Raw genomic sequence first — 16,281 nt, forward strand, 5'->3', positions numbered from 1 at the left:
TCATCTCGGCATCTTGAAGCTCCCTGGCAGGGACAGAAACACCCAGGGCCTCAGGTACACGCAGAGACACAGACAGCCAGGCGGCCATGACACAAGTCTGTATGGTCTCTGGGCCAAGGGGCCGACGCACGAGTGATTCTCGGCCTGGCTCCAATGGCTATGATTCTCCTGGCCCCCGCAGCGCCCCCGCCCCGAGCACGGGGGGTTCTGCCTTTAGGTTTCCTCCACGCACGCGCCCACGGAATTCAAACTCGTGCTCCTTAATGTCGGCATGCTGGCCAGGGTTCTCTGTGTGCCTTTTGGGCGGCGGAGGGGACGCCAATGGAGACCGAGGGGATCGCTGCAGTGATTCCACCCCCGCCTAGCGCCTCGTTGCAAAGTTTCGCCTACGCACAGTGTCAAGGGCGGCAGGGACACCTTGGCCGTGCCCACACGTCTGGCGGTACTCGGGCACCGGAGGACGGGGTTCAGGGCCCCGCCAGGACCATTCGCACAGGCGGTGCGGCTCGGCTGGCTTTGTTTCTCTGGCACGGCTCATTGCAATGACAGAGCCCTTTCCCAATGTCTTGAGCTTCCCCAGGCACGAGCCCTTTGGCACGGCCCTTCCCCAGCCTCCCGGGTTCAGGGGGATGATGCCAACTTGACCTGGGGTCACTCCCCGTCAGGGCCACCCGCAGCCTCAGTGTGTCAGCCAAAGTCCCCCGAGATCCCCCCTTTCCACGCCCACACCCTCGGCTCCTCACCTGTCCTCCTGTGGCTTCCCTCTCCCGGCGCCTTCTTCCTCTCGTAGTACTTGAGGACATTGGGCCACAGGTCATCCATGATGAGCTGGCAGGAAAGAGAGAGCGGGACTCACATCCCCACCCGGAGCAGCTGGGGGACCCAGCGAGCTCACTGACCCAGTCTGTCACAGGGCCCCACCTCAGCGATCCTGCCTGACCCGGCAAGGTGGTGGCCACAGAACCAGTTGAAGAAGTTAAGGCCGTTGTCGTGGGTCTGGCGGCGGTAGGCCTCCCGTTCGTAGTGCTGCGACCACTGGATGGGAGTGGAGTGCGACGCTCTGTAGCCTGCAGGGCAACCGGCACGTGAGACGGTGCTGCACGGTGAACCCGGTTCCACCGTCCACCCGCCGCTTCCAGGCAGGCCTGCAGGCCGGCAGGCAGGCAGGCAGGCAGGCAGGCCGGCAGGCAGTCATGCCGAGCTGTCTTACCAGCAGCACTGACGACATACTCCTTCACGAGGACTTCGTTCTGGAAGTAGGAGTTCTTGCCAAAGAACAGCAGGATCCTGCGGCAGGCACTGGGAAAGGTGACTTCCTGCACCTGCCGACAAATGGGGGACACGGGGACGGGGTTGGGGGTTCCCGGGGAGCGTGGTGACACCTCTGTGCTGAGGCCTCCCCCTGGCAGCCTCAGCTCGCCAATCACGTGTCCTAGCCTCTCGCCTCCCGACCCAGGACCCTCTTCCGCGCCCTGGGCCTGACCTTCAGGTTCGTCATGAAGCGAAGCATGCGCAGATCTTGCTCACTGATCACGGCTGACAGCTGGGGGTGGTTCCCAAACTGCTTTAGGTCAAGGAGCCTTCCGGGGCTGGAGATGCGAGAGCTACAACAACGCCGCAGGCCCGCACAGCAGCGTGGCCCTGGCGCCCCTGCCCTCCCGCCGGCTCCCGGGCCATCCGCACAGGCTGCACCGAGCACGGCCCGCTGGGCCTCGGGCTGCTGCCCATGTGCGCGCTGCCACGGGACGGGAGCTGTGTATCCCGAGACACGCCCCTCCCCGCACCCCGTCCACCGCACATGCCTGTGGCCCCACGGCAAGGCACAGTGGGCTGCTCCCGGGACGGCGCACGTCCCTGGCTCTGGGCGACCAGGTCAGAGGTGGGCACACGCAGCCCCCTGGCTGCAGCAGTGTGCCGAGGCGAAAAGGGGCTTTGCGGGGAGCCGCGGCCAGTGCGGAGACCCTGCTGCCACTCCCACGTGTGACCCGGACCGCATGTCGTCCCGCGCACTTGACACTCGCTGCCTCTGGGGACGATCCAGCCCAGGAGGAGCCCACCCTCAAGCGGGCTCCCAAGGCTGTGGCGATCACCGGGGCATGAGCGTCGTCGCCACTCCCACCCCGGGACGGGCGGGGAGCGTTCACCAATGCTGTCCGAGGGATGCCCATACCCCACAGCGCCCCTGCCCTCCTCACGGCCCGCTTGGCTCCGGCCCCCCCACCCCCAGCCCCCCACGTCCCCCCCACCCCCGTCACCTTGGGGTCCTTGCCCCACAGCAGCAAGGATACAGCCTTGGCCCAGAAGCCACGGATGCCCTGCATGTGGGCGCTTCGCTGTTGCAGGCGATGGTGCCTTCTCTGACCCAGCCTGAGCTGGAACGGAGCAAAGGAGCGCCTGCCTCTTCCATTGGTGGGCTCCATGTCTGCCCGCAGCGCCTCGAGAGCCTCCAGCGGGCACTCCAACGGACTCGGCCCTGCCTCTGGATGCTCTGACCCTTGCTGCTGCTCTTGCAGCTCCCTGGCGCCTTCCTCTCCCTGGCCCTCCTCCATGGCCTCCTCCGGCTTATGTGCCTCTTCCTGAAGATTCGCCTCCTCCTCCAGCATGTACTCCGTCTCAGACATGACGGCCTCCTCCTCAGCCTCCCCCTCTTCCTCGTGAGCCATCGCCACATCCTCGGCGTCGTCCTGCTCGGAGTCATCGTCCACCTCAGGCCTGTCGTCTTCAGTCTCCTCGTCGTCGTCAGTCCCGGTCTCCTCATCAGATTCCTCGGGGTCAGTCTTCATCTCATCGGCCTCCTGGTCGTCCGCTTCAAACTGCGTGCCCTGCTCAGATTCCTCCCCCGAGTCCTCCTCATGCTCACACTCCTCCTCCTCTCCCACCGCCTGAGACTCCCCCTCCCTCTGCCCCTCTTCCTCTGCCTCCTCACGGTTGTCAGCCGCCGCCCCGTCTACGACCTCGACCAGCACCATGGCGTCTTCCACCGCCAGCACCAACTCCACAAGCAGCGGGGCCTGCTCGGTCTCCCTCCCGGCGCTGGCTTCATGCACACGCTCCTGCACGGTCCCAACGCCTAGGGACTGCAGCGTCCCCTCATCCCTCGGGGTGCCTACGTCCCCGCGGGCCCCGGCTGCCTGAAGTCTCCATTGCAGCACGAAGCAGGGCCAGGATGCCGGGGCAAGCCCGGCTTCCCGGGACCCCGTCTCGCTCTCCATGGGGCCCCGGCCCGGTTCCCAACGCCCCCCCGCCCCCCCCGCCACGGGCCTGTAGGGAGCTGGGCCGCTGTGAGGGAAGGCGCTGGAGGTCCGAGTCCGCGAGTCCCCGCAGTGGCCCGGCTCGTGGCTGGCGGAAATACGCCCCCTAGGGCCGCCGCCGGGAGGCGCGGGCGAGAAGGCGGCGCAGGCGCAGAGCGGCTCCTGGCCTGCCGCCTGCTGCCAGGCACCTGTGCCCTGACTCACCGGGAGCTCCACCCCCGGGAGTGGAGTTACGTGCCGGACCTTGGCCCCAAGGAAGGCCCTGCCAATCAGGGGCAAGGCGGTGGGAGGGGCTCTGGGCGGTCCCGCCCTCCCACGACTAGCCCTGAGCCAGGGAGTCCAGGAGACCGAGCAGCCGCCTCGGCGGAGGTCGGGTCGGTGTCCTCCAGCCCCCGTCCGTGTCTCTGGCCATTTTCCTGGCCGACATCTGCCAGACGATGCCCAGGAGATCCCCGAGAGCGTGCCGCCCACTGCGTCCTGGGGCACCACCTGCCGGCACCGGAGCCTTTACATCCAGGAGGTCTCTTGAGGATGTGAAGAGCCAGAAAGAGTGTCACTCCCACTTTGCAGTTAAGAAGGAGAGCCGAAAACAAAGCCTTTGAATTCACAATTTGTCACTAACTCGTGAGGGATTTGAGGTTGCAGGGCAACCACGCGCGCGTCCTAAAGCCCGAGGAAAAGACGGGAGCTCTGGCTTACTTGGAGAGGACAACAGGCAGATGATGGTGACTAGAATTCATCCAGGGGAGTGTTCACTTGCAAGACAGTGAATCCCATGATGACCACAAAACCTGGGGAAGTCTGAAACATCTTGAGGGCTTTTCTCGCCTCGACCTTACAAGATGCATCACAGACAGCATTGGACAGAGTCCTTGCCGTGGAAAGTTCCCTTGACGGTGCACACCAGGAGCAAAGGAACAGCAGCCACCACGAGAGGAGCCGGAGCAAGGCTCAGATCATGACCCCTATTATCCATATTGAATAACATCCTTCCGTCTGGGCCGAAAGATAAATAGCGCACTGAAACTTAGGGCATTGGTGAAAATGTGTTGTTGTTGGAGAAAAGGAAGAGATTTTGTAAAAAAATCTATTCAGCGGGAGGGACAGGCATGAGTGCCGTTGTTGGAGGAACGTTGGAGGAAGAATCAGGAGACTTCTCAGTCCAGAGCCTTGAGAGCTGACCACGCTGTCTGCCTGGGAGGCACAGAGCAGGGTATGACGTGATCAATTTCCCATCCCTGGCGTTTTTGCCCAAAAAGAGAGCACAACTCCTATCTACACACGAGAAAGCATCAGATACAAGTGAACTGAGAGACAGTCTACACTTATCGGTTGCTAGTATTCTTCAAAATTGTCAACATCTTCAACAATTAGGAAAGACAAAAGAAGTGTCACGGAAACGAAAGCCATGTGACAACTAAGTGTAATGTGCTATCACACACAGGTGTCCAGCGGAAGAAGCACCTTCCTTGGAAAACCTGGCGGAATCTGAGTGCCGTCTGTAGTTTAGTCCTAGTGTACACATGTGGGTCTCTTCGTTTTTATCATTGGAGCGTGGTCAGGAGATGTTCACCTCTGAGGGAGACGGATGAAGGGTGTACAGAAACTTTCTGCACTGCGTTTACAAGTCTGTACTTTGAAAATCATCCCGACCATATGCAGTACCTTGTGGTCTCAGCTATGTATTTCAAGGGTTTGGGTTGATTCTGCCTTGCATTTTTTTATGTTTTATAGAGGGTGGCTGTTCAGGTTACCTGCTCTTTCTCTGTTGTTGGAAATAGAAGCACTCATCTACCAAAAAATGAATGAATGAATGAATGAATGAATGAATGAATGGAAAAATGAATCAATCAATCAATGAATCAATGAATCAGTCAGTCAATCAATCGAGGAAGTCTGGCCGGAGGCAGGCGGCAGGCCATGCAGGAGCCCTTCCTTACTAGGCCTGGGGGAGGGCCCCGCATTCACTGGGCAGTGCCCCGGCCCCTGCGCCACGCTGTGCGGTTGTGTATCCCTCCTGGACCTGCACGATGGGGCAGGCAGTCCTAAGTGAGCCAGGTAGGATCTGGCTCCCACGGACACAGTCCCCCATCCACCACAGGCTCTCCTGCCACTCACCACCCTCAGCCACACAGCCAGGGTGGTGTGGAGTGTGCGGACCTTCAGGGGGATCGGGGGCCAGACCTCGTGCGCTCTGCGAGGTCTGCTGAGTCCCTGAGGCCTCTATGCTCCCTGCCCCTCCTTGACTGGAACCATATGGGACGCCTCGGGCCGCCACCAAACAAGTAGTGCACCCCGTTGCAACAGTACAGGCACTGGGTCCCGAAAGGAAAGAATTGGGGTCTCCTTCAGAGGCAGACGGACTCAGACGCCCAGCTCATCTTGGTTATTTTTATTTACTCAAATTCTCGTTCGTTTGTTTATTGATTGATTGATTGATTGATTGATTAGTGAGATGCATACACACAAACACAAACACACACAGGATCTTGTGTTTCTAACTTTTAATGAAAGTTACATGGCTCCTGGAGCCCCATCATGTGTCTGACGTGTCAGCACCACAGCGTCGTCCTCAGTGATCTCCTCTGCAGGAGAGCCGTGTTGACCGCTGGCATCCATCTGTATGTGTGCGACGGCTGTGGACAAGTGTGCCGTCGCCTCATATTCATCTCGGCATCTTGAAGCTCCCTGGCAGGGACAGAAACACCCAGGGCCTCAGGTACACGCAGAGACACAGACAGCCAGGCGGCCATGACACAAGTCTGTATGGTCTCTGGGCCAAGGGGCCGACGCACGAGTGATTCTCGGCCTGGCTCCAATGGCTATGATTCTCCTGGCCCCCGCAGCGCCCCCGCCCCGAGCACGGGGGGTTCTGCCTTTAGGTTTCCTCCACGCATGCGCCCACGGAATTCAAACTCGTGCTCCTTAATGTCGGCATGCTGGCCAGGGTTCTCTGTGTGCCTTTTGGGCGGCGGAGGGGACGCCAATGGAGACCGAGGGGATCGCTGCAGTGATTCCACCCCCGCCTAGCGCCTCGTTGCAAAGTTTCGCCTACGCACAGTGTCAAGGGCGGCAGGGACACCTTGGCCGTGCCCACACGTCTGGCGGTACTCGGGCACCGGAGGACGGGGTTCAGGGCCCCGCCAGGACCATTCGCACAGGCGGTGCGGCTCGGATGGCTTTGTTTCTCTGGCACGGCTCATTGCAATGACAGAGCCCTTTCCCAATGTCTTGAGCTTCCCCAGGCACGAGCCCTTTGGCACGGCCCTTCCCCAGCCTCCCGGGTTCAGGGGGATGATGCCAACTTGACCTGGGGTCACTCCCCGTCAGGGCCACCCGCAGCCTCAGTGTGTCAGCCAAAGTCCCCCGAGATCCCCCCTTTCCACGCCCACACCCTCGGCTCCTCACCTGTCCTCCTGTGGCTTCCCTCTCCCGGCGCCTTCTTCCTCTCGTAGTACTTGAGGACATTGGGCCACAGGTCATCCATGATGAGCTGGCAGGAAAGAGAGAGCGGGACTCACATCCCCACCCGGAGCAGCTGGGGGACCCAGCGAGCTCACTGACCCAGTCTGTCACAGGGCCCCACCTCAGCGATCCTGCCTGACCCGGCAAGGTGGTGGCCACAGAACCAGTTGAAGAAGTTAAGGCCGTTGTCGTGGGTCTGGCGGCGGTAGGCCTCCCGTTCGTAGTGCTGCGACCACTGGATGGGAGTGGAGTGCGACGCTCTGTAGCCTGCAGGGCAACCGGCACGTGAGACGGTGCTGCACGGTGAACCCGGTTCCACCGTCCACCCGCCGCTTCCAGGCAGGCCTGCAGGCCGGCAGGCAGGCAGGCAGGCAGGCAGGCCGGCAGGCAGTCATGCCGAGCTGTCTTACCAGCAGCACTGACGACATACTCCTTCACGAGGACTTCGTTCTGGAAGTAGGAGTTCTTGCCAAAGAACAGCAGGATCCTGCGGCAGGCACTGGGAAAGGTGACTTCCTGCACCTGCCGACAAATGGGGGACACGGGGACGGGGTTGGGGGTTCCCGGGGAGCGTGGTGACACCTCTGTGCTGAAGCCTCCCCCTTGCAGCCTCAGCTCGCCAATCACGTGTCCTAGCCTGTCGCCTCCCGACCCAGGACCCTCTTCCGCGCCCTGGGCCTGACCTTCAGGTTCGTCATGAAGCGAAGCATGCGCAGATCTTGCTCACTGATCACGGCTGACAGCTGGGGGTGGTTCCCAAACTGCTTTAGGTCAAGGAGCCTTCCGGGGCTGGAGATGCGAGAGCTACAACAACGCCGCAGGCCCGCACAGCAGCGTGGCCCTGGCGCCCCTACCCTCCCGCCGGCTCCCGGGCCATCCGCACAGGCTGCACCGAGCACGGCCCGCTGGGCCTCGGGCTGCTGCCCATGTGCGCGCTGCCACGGGACGGGAGCTGTGTATCCCGAGACACGCCCCTCCCCGCACCCCGTCCACCGCACATGCCTGTGGCCCCACGGCAAGGCACAGTGGGCTGCTCCCGGGACGGCGCACGTCCCTGGCTCTGGGCGACCAGGTCAGAGGTGGGCACACGCAGCCCCCTGGCTGCAGCAGTGTGCCGAGGCGAAAAGGGGCTTTGCGGGGAGCCGCGGCCAGTGCGGAGACCCTGCTGCCACTCCCACGTGTGACCCGGACCGCATGTCGTCCCGCGCACTTGACACTCGCTGCCTCTGGGGACGATCCAGCCCAGGAGGAGCCCACCCTCAAGCGGGCTCCCAAGGCTGTGGCGATCACCGGGGCATGAGCGTCGTCGCCACTCCCACCCCGGGACGGGCGGGGAGCGTTCACCAATGCTGTCCGAGGGATGCCCATACCCCACAGCGCCCCTGCCCTCCTCACGGCCCGCTTGGCTCCGGCCCCCCCACCCCCAGCCCCCCACGTCCCCCCCACCCGTGTCACCTTGGGGTCCTTGCCCCACAGCAGCAAGGATACAGCCTTGGCCCAGAAGCCACGGATGCCCTGCATGTGGGCGCTTCGCTGTTGCAGGCGATGGTGCCTTCTCTGACCCAGCCTGAGCTGGAACGGAGCAAAGGAGCGCCTGCCTCTTCCATTGGTGGGCTCCATGTCTGCCCGCAGCGCCTCGAGAGCCTCCAGCGGGCACTCCAACGGACTCGGCCCTGCCTCTGGATGCTCTGACCCTTGCTGCTGCTCTTGCAGCTCCCTGGCGCCTTCCTCTCCCTGGCCCTCCTCCATGGCCTCCTCCGGCTTATGTGCCTCTTCCTGAAGATTCGCCTCCTCCTCCAGCATGTACTCCGTCTCAGACATGACGGCCTCCTCCTCAGCCTCCCCCTCTTCCTCGTGAGCCATCGCCACATCCTCGGCGTCGTCCTGCTCGGAGTCATCGTCCACCTCAGGCCTGTCGTCTTCAGTCTCCTCGTCGTCGTCAGTCCCGGTCTCCTCATCAGATTCCTCGGGGTCAGTCTTCATCTCATCGGCCTCCTGGTCGTCCGCTTCAAACTGCGTGCCCTGCTCAGATTCCTCCCCCGAGTCCTCCTCATGCTCACACTCCTCCTCCTCTCCCACCGCCTGAGACTCCCCCTCCCTCTGCCCCTCTTCCTCTGCCTCCTCACGGTTGTCAGCCGCCGCCCCGTCTACGACCTCGACCAGCACCATGGCGTCTTCCACCGCCAGCACCAACTCCACAAGCAGCGGGGCCTGCTCGGTCTCCCTCCCGGCGCTGGCTTCATGCACACGCTCCTGCACGGTCCCAACGCCTAGGGACTGCAGCGTCCCCTCATCCCTCGGGGTGCCTACGTCCCCGCGGGCCCCGGCTGCCTGAAGTCTCCATTGCAGCACGAAGCAGGGCCAGGATGCCGGGGCAAGCCCGGCTTCCCGGGACCCCGTCTCGCTCTCCATGGGGCCCCGGCCCGGTTCCCAACGCCCCCCCGCCCCCCCCCCGCCACGGGCCTGTAGGGAGCTGGGCCGCTGTGAGGGAAGGCGCTGGAGGTCCGAGTCCGCGAGTCCCCGCAGTGGCCCGGCTCGTGGCTGGCGGAAATACGCCCCCTAGGGCCGCCGCCGGGAGGCGCGGGCGAGAAGGCGGCGCAGGCGCAGAGCGGCTCCTGGCCTGCCGCCTGCTGCCAGGCACCTGTGCCCTGACTCACCGGGAGCTCCACCCCCGGGAGTGGAGTTACGTGCCGGACCTTGGCCCCAAGGAAGGCCCTGCCAATCAGGGGCAAGGCGGTGGGAGGGGCTCTGGGCGGTCCCGCCCTCCCACGACTAGCCCTGAGCCAGGGAGTCCAGGAGACCGAGCAGCCGCCTCGGCGGAGGTCGGGTCGGTGTCCTCCAGCCCCCGTCCGTGTCTCTGGCCATTTTCCTGGCCGACATCTGCCAGACGATGCCCAGGAGATCCCCGAGAGCGTGCCGCCCACTGCGTCCTGGGGCACCACCTGCCGGCACCGGAGCCTTTACATCCAGGAGGTCTCTTGAGGATGTGAAGAGCCAGAAAGAGTGTCACTCCCACTTTGCAGTTAAGAAGGAGAGCCGAAAACAAAGCCTTTGAATTCACAATTTGTCACTAATTCGTGAGGGATTTGAGGTTGCAGGGCAACCACGCGCGCGTCCTAAAGCCCGAGGAAAAGACGGGAGCTCTGGCTTACTTGGAGAGGACAACAGGCAGATGATGGTGACTAGAATTCATCCAGGGGAGTGTTCACTTGCAAGACAGTGAATCCCATGATGACCACAAAACCTGGGGAAGTCTGAAACATCTTGAGGGCTTTTCTCGCCTCGACCTTACAAGATGCATCACAGACAGCATTGGACAGAGTCCTTGCCGTGGAAAGTTCCCTTGACGGTGCACACCAGGAGCAAAGGAACAGCAGCCACCACGAGAGGAGCCGGAGCAAGGCTCAGATCATGACCCCTATTATCCATATTGAATAACATCCTTCCGTCTGGGCCGAAAGATAAATAGCGCACTGAAACTTAGGGCATTGGTGAAAATGTGTTGTTGTTGGAGAAAAGGAAGAGATTTTGTAAAAAAATCTATTCAGCGGGAGGGACAGGCATGAGTGCCGTTGTTGGAGGAACGTTGGAGGAAGAATCAGGAGACTTCTCAGTCCAGAGCCTTGAGAGCTGACCACGCTGTCTGCCTGGGAGGCACAGAGCAGGGTATGACGTGATCAATTTCCCATCCCTGGCGTTTTTGCCCAAAAAGAGAGCACAACTCCTATCTACACACGAGAAAGCATCAGATACAAGTGAACTGAGAGACAGTCTACACTTATCGGTTGCTAGTATTCTTCAAAATTGTCAACATCTTCAACAATTAGGAAAGACAAAAGAAGTGTCACGGAAACGAAAGCCATGTGACAACTAAGTGTAATGTGCTATCACACACAGGTGTCCAGCGGAAGAAGCACCTTCCTTGGAAAACCTGGCGGAATCTGAGTGCCGTCTGTAGTTTAGTCCTAGTGTACACATGTGGGTCTCTTCGTTTTTATCATTGGAGCGTGGTCAGGAGATGTTCACCTCTGAGGGAGACGGATGAAGGGTGTACAGAAACTTTCTGCACTGCGTTTACAAGTCTGTACTTTGAAAATCATCCCGACCATATGCAGTACCTTGTGGTCTCAGCTATGTATTTCAAGGGTTTGGGTTGATTCTGCCTTGCATTTTTTTATGTTTTATAGAGGGTGGCTGTTCAGGTTACCTGCTCTTTCTCTGTTGTTGGAAATAAAAGCACTCATCTACCAAAAAATGAATGAATGAATGAATGAATGAATGAATGAATGGAAAAATCAATCAATGAATCAATGAATCAGTCAGTCAATCAATCGAGGAAGTCTGGCCGGAGGCAGGCGGCAGGCCATGCAGGAGCCCTTCCTTACTAGGCCTGGGGGAGGGCCCCGCATTCACTGGGCGGTGCCCCGGCCCCTGCGCCACGCTGTGCGGTTGTGTATCCCTCCTGGACCTGCACGATGGGGCAGGCAGTCCTAAGTGAGCCAGGTAGGATCTGGCTCCCACGGACACAGTCCCCCATCCACCACAGGCTCTCCTGCCACTCACCACCCTCAGCCACACAGCCAGGGTGGTGTGGAGTGTGCGGACCTTCAGGGGGATCGGGGGCCAGACCTCGTGCGCTCTGCGAGGTCTGCTGAGTCCCTGAGGCCTCTATGCTCCCTGCCCCTCCTTGACTGGAACCATATGGGACGCCTCGGGCCGCCACCAAACAAGTAGTGCACCCCGTTGCAACAGTACAGGCACTGGGTCCCGAAAGGAAAGAATTGGGGTCTCCTTCAGAGGCAGACGGACTCAGACGCCCAGCTCATCTTGGTTATTTTTATTTACTCAAATTCTCGTTCGTTTGTTTATTGATTGATTGATTGATTGATTGATTAGTGAGATGCATACACACAAACACAAACACACACAGGATCTTGTGTTTCTAACTTTTAATGAAAGTTACATGGCTCCTGGAGCCCCATCATGTGTCTGACGTGTCAGCACCACAGCGTCGTCCTCAGTGATCTCCTCTGCAGGAGAGCCGTGTTGACCGCTGGCATCCATCTGTATGTGTGCGACGGCTGTGGACAAGTGTGCCGTCGCCTCATATTCATCTCGGCATCTTGAAGCTCCCTGGCAGGGACAGAAACACCCAGGGCCTCAGGTACACGCAGAGACACAGACAGCCAGGCGGCCATGACACAAGTCTGTATGGTCTCTGGGCCAAGGGGCCGACGCACGAGTGATTCTCGGCCTGGCTCCAATGGCTATGATTCTCCTGGCCCCCGCAGCGCCCCCGCCCCGAGCACGGGGGGTTCTGCCTTTAGGTTTCCTCCACGCACGCGCCCACGGAATTCAAACTCGTGCTCCTTAATGTCGGCATGCTGGCCAGGGTTCTCTGTGTGCCTTTTGGGCGGCGGAGGGGACGCCAATGGAGACCGAGGGGATCGCTGCAGTGATTCCACCCCCGCCTAGCGCCTCGTTGCAAAGTTTCGCCTACGCACGGTGTCAAGGGCGGCAGGGACACCTTGGCCGTGCCCACACGTCTGGCGGTACTCGGGCACCGGAGGACGGGGTTCAGGGCCCCGCCAGGACCATTCGCACAGGCGGTGCGGCTCGGCTGGCTTTGTTTCTCTGGCACGGCTCATTGCAATGACAGAGCCCTTTCCCAATGTCTTGAGCTTCCCCAGGCACGAGCCCTTTGGCACGGCCCTTCCCCAGCCTCCCGGGTTCAGGGGGATGATGCCAACTTGACCTGGGGTCACTCCCCGTCAGGGCCACCCGCAGCCTCAGTGTGTCAGCCAAAGTCCCCCGAGATCCCCCCTTTCCACGCCCACACCCTCGGCTCCTCACCTGTCCTCCTGTGGCTTCCCTCTCCCGGCGCCTTCTTCCTCTCGTAGTACTTGAGGACATTGGGCCACAGGTCATCCATGATGAGCTGGCAGGAAAGAGAGAGCGGGACTCACATCCCCACCCGGAGCAGCTGGGGGACCCAGCGAGCTCACTGACCCAGTCTGTCACCGGGCCCCACCTCAGCGATCCTGCCTGACCCGGCAAGGTGGTGGCCACAGAACCAGTTGAAGAAGTTAAGGCCGTTGTCGTGGGTCTGGCGGCGGTAGGCCTCCCGTTCGTAGTGCTGTGACCACTGGATGGGAGTGGAGTGCGACGCTCTGTAGCCTGCAGGGCAACCGGCACGTGAGACGGTGCTGCACGGTGAACCCGGTTCCACCGTCCACCCGCCGCTTCCAGGCAGGCCTGCAGGCCGGCAGGCAGGCAGGCAGGCAGGCAGGCCGGCAGGCAGTCATGCCGAGCTGTCTTACCAGCAGCACTGACGACATACTCCTTCACGAGGACTTCGTTCTGGAAGTAGGAGTTCTTGCCAAAGAACAGCAGGATCCTGCGGCAGGCACTGGGAAAGGTGACTTCCTGCACCTGCCGACAAATGGGGGACACGGGGACGGGGTTGGGGGTTCCCGGGGAGCGTGGTGACACCTCTGTGCTGAGGCCTCCCCCTTGCAGCCTCAGCTCGCCAATCACGTGTCCTAGCCTGTCGCCTCCCGACCCAGGACCCTCTTCCGCGCCCTGGGCCTGACCTTCAGGTTCGTCATGAAGCGAAGCATGCGCAGATCTTGCTCACTGATCACGGCTGACAGCTGGGGGTGGTTCCCAAACTGCTTTAGGTCAAGGAGCCTTCCGGGGCTGGAGATGCGAGAGCTACAACAACACCGCAGGCCCGCACAGCAGCGTGGCCCTGGCGCCCCTGCCCTCCCGCCGGCTCCCGGGCCATCCGCACAGGCTGCACCGAGCACGGCCCGCTGGGCCTCGGGCTGCTGCCCATGTGCGCGCTGCCACGGGACGGGAGCTGTGTATCCCGAGACACGCCCCTCCCCGCACCCCGTCCACCGCACATGCCTGTGGCCCCACGGCAAGGCACAGTGGGCTGCTCCCGGGACGGCGCACGTCCCTGGCTCTGGGCGACCAGGTCAGAGGTGGGCACACGCAGCCCCCTGGCTGCAGCAGTGTGCCGAGGCGAAAAGGGGCTTTGCGGGGAGCCGCGGCCAGTGCGGAGACCCTGCTGCCACTCCCACGTGTGACCCGGACCGCATGTCGTCCCGGGCACTTGACACTCGCTGCCTCTGGGGACGATCCAGCCCAGGAGGAGCCCACCCTCAAGCGGGCTCCCAAGGCTGTGGCGATCACCGGGGCATGAGCGTCGTCGCCACTCCCACCCCGGGACGGGCGGGGAGCGTTCACCAATGCTGTCCGAGGGATGCCCATACCCCACAGCGCCCCTGCCCTCCTCACGGCCCGCTTGGCTCCGGCCCCCCCACCCCCAGCCCCCCACGTCCCCCCCACCCCCGTCACCTTGGGGTCCTTGCCCCACAGCAGCAAGGATACAGCCTTGGCCCAGAAGCCACGGATGCCCTGCATGTGGGCGCTTCGCTGTTGCAGGCGATGGTGCCTTCTCTGACCCAGCCTGAGCTGGAACGGAGCAAAGGAGCGCCTGCCTCTTCCATTGGTGGGCTCCATGTCTGCCCGCAGCGCCTCGAGAGCCTCCAGCGGGCACTCCAACGGACTCGGCCCTGCCTCTGGATGCTCTGACCCTTGCTGCTGCTCTTGCAGCTCCCTGGCGCCTTCCTCTCCCTGGCCCTCCTCCATGGCCTCCTCCGGCTTATGTGCCTCTTCCTGAAGATTCGCCTCCTCCTCCAGCATGTACTCCGTCTCAGACATGACGGCCTCCTCCTCAGCCTCCCCCTCTTCCTCGTGAGCCATCGCCACATCCTCGGCGTCGTCCTGCTCGGAGTCATCGTCCACCTCAGGCCTGTCGTCTTCAGTCTCCTCGTCGTCGTCAGTCCCGGTCTCCTCATCAGATTCCTCGGGGTCAGTCTTCATCTCATCGGCCTCCTGGTCGTCCGCTTCAAACTGCGTGCCCTGCTCAGATTCCTCCCCCGAGTCCTCCTCATGCTCACACTCCTCCTCCTCTCCCACCGCCTGAGACTCCCCCTCCCTCTGCCCCTCTTCCTCTGCCTCCTCACGGTTGTCAGCCGCCGCCCCGTCTACGACCTCGACCAGCACCATGGCGTCTTCCACCGCCAGCACCAACTCCACAAGCAGCGGGGCCTGCTCGGTCTCCCTCCCGGCGCTGGCTTCATGCACACGCTCCTGCACGGTCCCAACGCCTAGGGACTGCAGCGTCCCCTCATCCCTCGGGGTGCCTACGTCCCCGCGGGCCCCGGCTGCCTGAAGTCTCCATTGCAGCACGAAGCAGGGCCAGGATGCCGGGGCAAGCCCGGCTTCCCGGGACCCCGTCTCGCTCTCCATGGGGCCCCGGCCCGGTTCCCAACGCCCCCCCGCCCCCCCCGCCACGGGCCTGTAGGGAGCTGGGCCGCTGTGAGGGAAGGCGCTGGAGGTCCGAGTCCGCGAGTCCCCGCAGTGGCCCGGCTCGTGGCTGGCGGAAATACGCCCCCTAGGGCCGCCGCCGGGAGGCGCGGGCGAGAAGGCGGCGCAGGCGCAGAGCGGCTCCTGGCCTGCCGCCTGCTGCCAGGCACCTGTGCCCTGACTCACCGGGAGCTCCACCCCCGGGAGTGGAGTTACGTGCCGGACCTTGGCCCCAAGGAAGGCCCTGCCAATCAGGGGCAAGGCGGTGGGAGGGGCTCTGGGCGGTCCCGCCCTCCCACGACTAGCCCTGAGCCAGGGAGTCCAGGAGACCGAGCAGCCGCCTCGGCGGAGGTCGGGTCGGTGTCCTCCAGCCCCCGTCCGTGTCTCTGGCCATTTTCCTGGCCGACATCTGCCAGACGATGCCCAGGAGATCCCCGAGAGCGTGCCGCCCACTGCGTCCTGGGGCACCACCTGCCGGCACCGGAGCCTTTACATCCAGGAGGTCTCTTGAGGATGTGAAGAGCCAGAAAGAGTGTCACTCCCACTTTGCAGTTAAGAAGGAGAGCCGAAAACAAAGCCTTTGAATTCACAATTTGTCACTAACTCGTGAGGGATTTGAGGTTGCAGGGCAACCACGCGCGCGTCCTAAAGCCCGAGGAAAAGACGGGAGCTCTGGCTTACTTGGAGAGGACAACAGGCAGATGATGGTGACTAGAATTCATCCAGGGGAGTGTTCACTTGCAAGACAGTGAATCCCATGATGACCACAAAACCTGGGGAAGTCTGAAACATCTTGAGGGCTTTTCTCGCCTCGACCTTACAAGATGCATCACAGACAGCATTGGACAGAGTCCTTGCCGTGGAAAGTTCCCTTGACGGTGCACACCAGGAGCAAAGGAACAGCAGCCACCACGAGAGGAGCCGGAGCAAGGCTCAGATCATGACCCCTATTATCCATATTGAATAACATCCTTCCGTCTGGGCCGAAAGATAAATAGCGCACTGAAACTTAGGGCATTGGTGAAAATGTGTTGTTGTTGGAGAAAAGGAAGAGATTTTGTAAAAAAATCTATTCAGCGGGAGGGACAGGCATGAGTGCCGTTGTTGGAGGAACGTTGGAGGAAGAATCAGGAGACTTCTCAGTCCAGAGCCTTGAGAGCTGACCACGCTGTCTGCCTGGGAGGCA

At 61.8% G+C, this 16,281-nt stretch overlaps 2 protein-coding genes across 2 annotated transcripts; both read right to left on the bottom strand.

Annotated features, from left to right (window-relative positions):
• LOC144309519 (testis-specific Y-encoded protein 3-like) lies at nt 1-2,775 on the bottom strand. The gene is made up of 6 exons (XM_077890601.1): nt 2,289-2,775; nt 1,484-1,561; nt 1,211-1,322; nt 922-1,067; nt 744-828; nt 1-23 (listed from the first exon to the last, which is right to left on the bottom strand). The coding sequence occupies exons 1-6, from the start codon at nt 2,661-2,663 to the stop codon at nt 1-3; spliced, it is 819 nt and encodes a 272-aa protein (XP_077746727.1). The 5' UTR covers nt 2,664-2,775.
• Nucleotides 2,776-11,826: 9,051 nt separating this feature from the next.
• On the bottom strand, nt 11,827-14,601 carry LOC144309525 (testis-specific Y-encoded protein 3-like). Its single transcript, XM_077890607.1, has 6 exons — nt 14,115-14,601; nt 13,310-13,387; nt 13,037-13,148; nt 12,748-12,893; nt 12,570-12,654; nt 11,827-11,849 (listed from the first exon to the last, which is right to left on the bottom strand). Exons 1-6 carry the CDS (start codon nt 14,487-14,489, stop codon nt 11,827-11,829), a joined length of 819 nt encoding a protein of 272 aa, XP_077746733.1. The 5' UTR covers nt 14,490-14,601.
• Nucleotides 14,602-16,281: the final 1,680 nt, after the last annotated feature.

Source organism: Canis aureus, unplaced genomic scaffold (genome assembly GCF_053574225.1).
Source record: "Canis aureus isolate CA01 unplaced genomic scaffold, VMU_Caureus_v.1.0 NW_027326476.1_RagTag, whole genome shotgun sequence".
Classification (NCBI taxonomy): domain Eukaryota; kingdom Metazoa; phylum Chordata; class Mammalia; order Carnivora; family Canidae; genus Canis; species Canis aureus.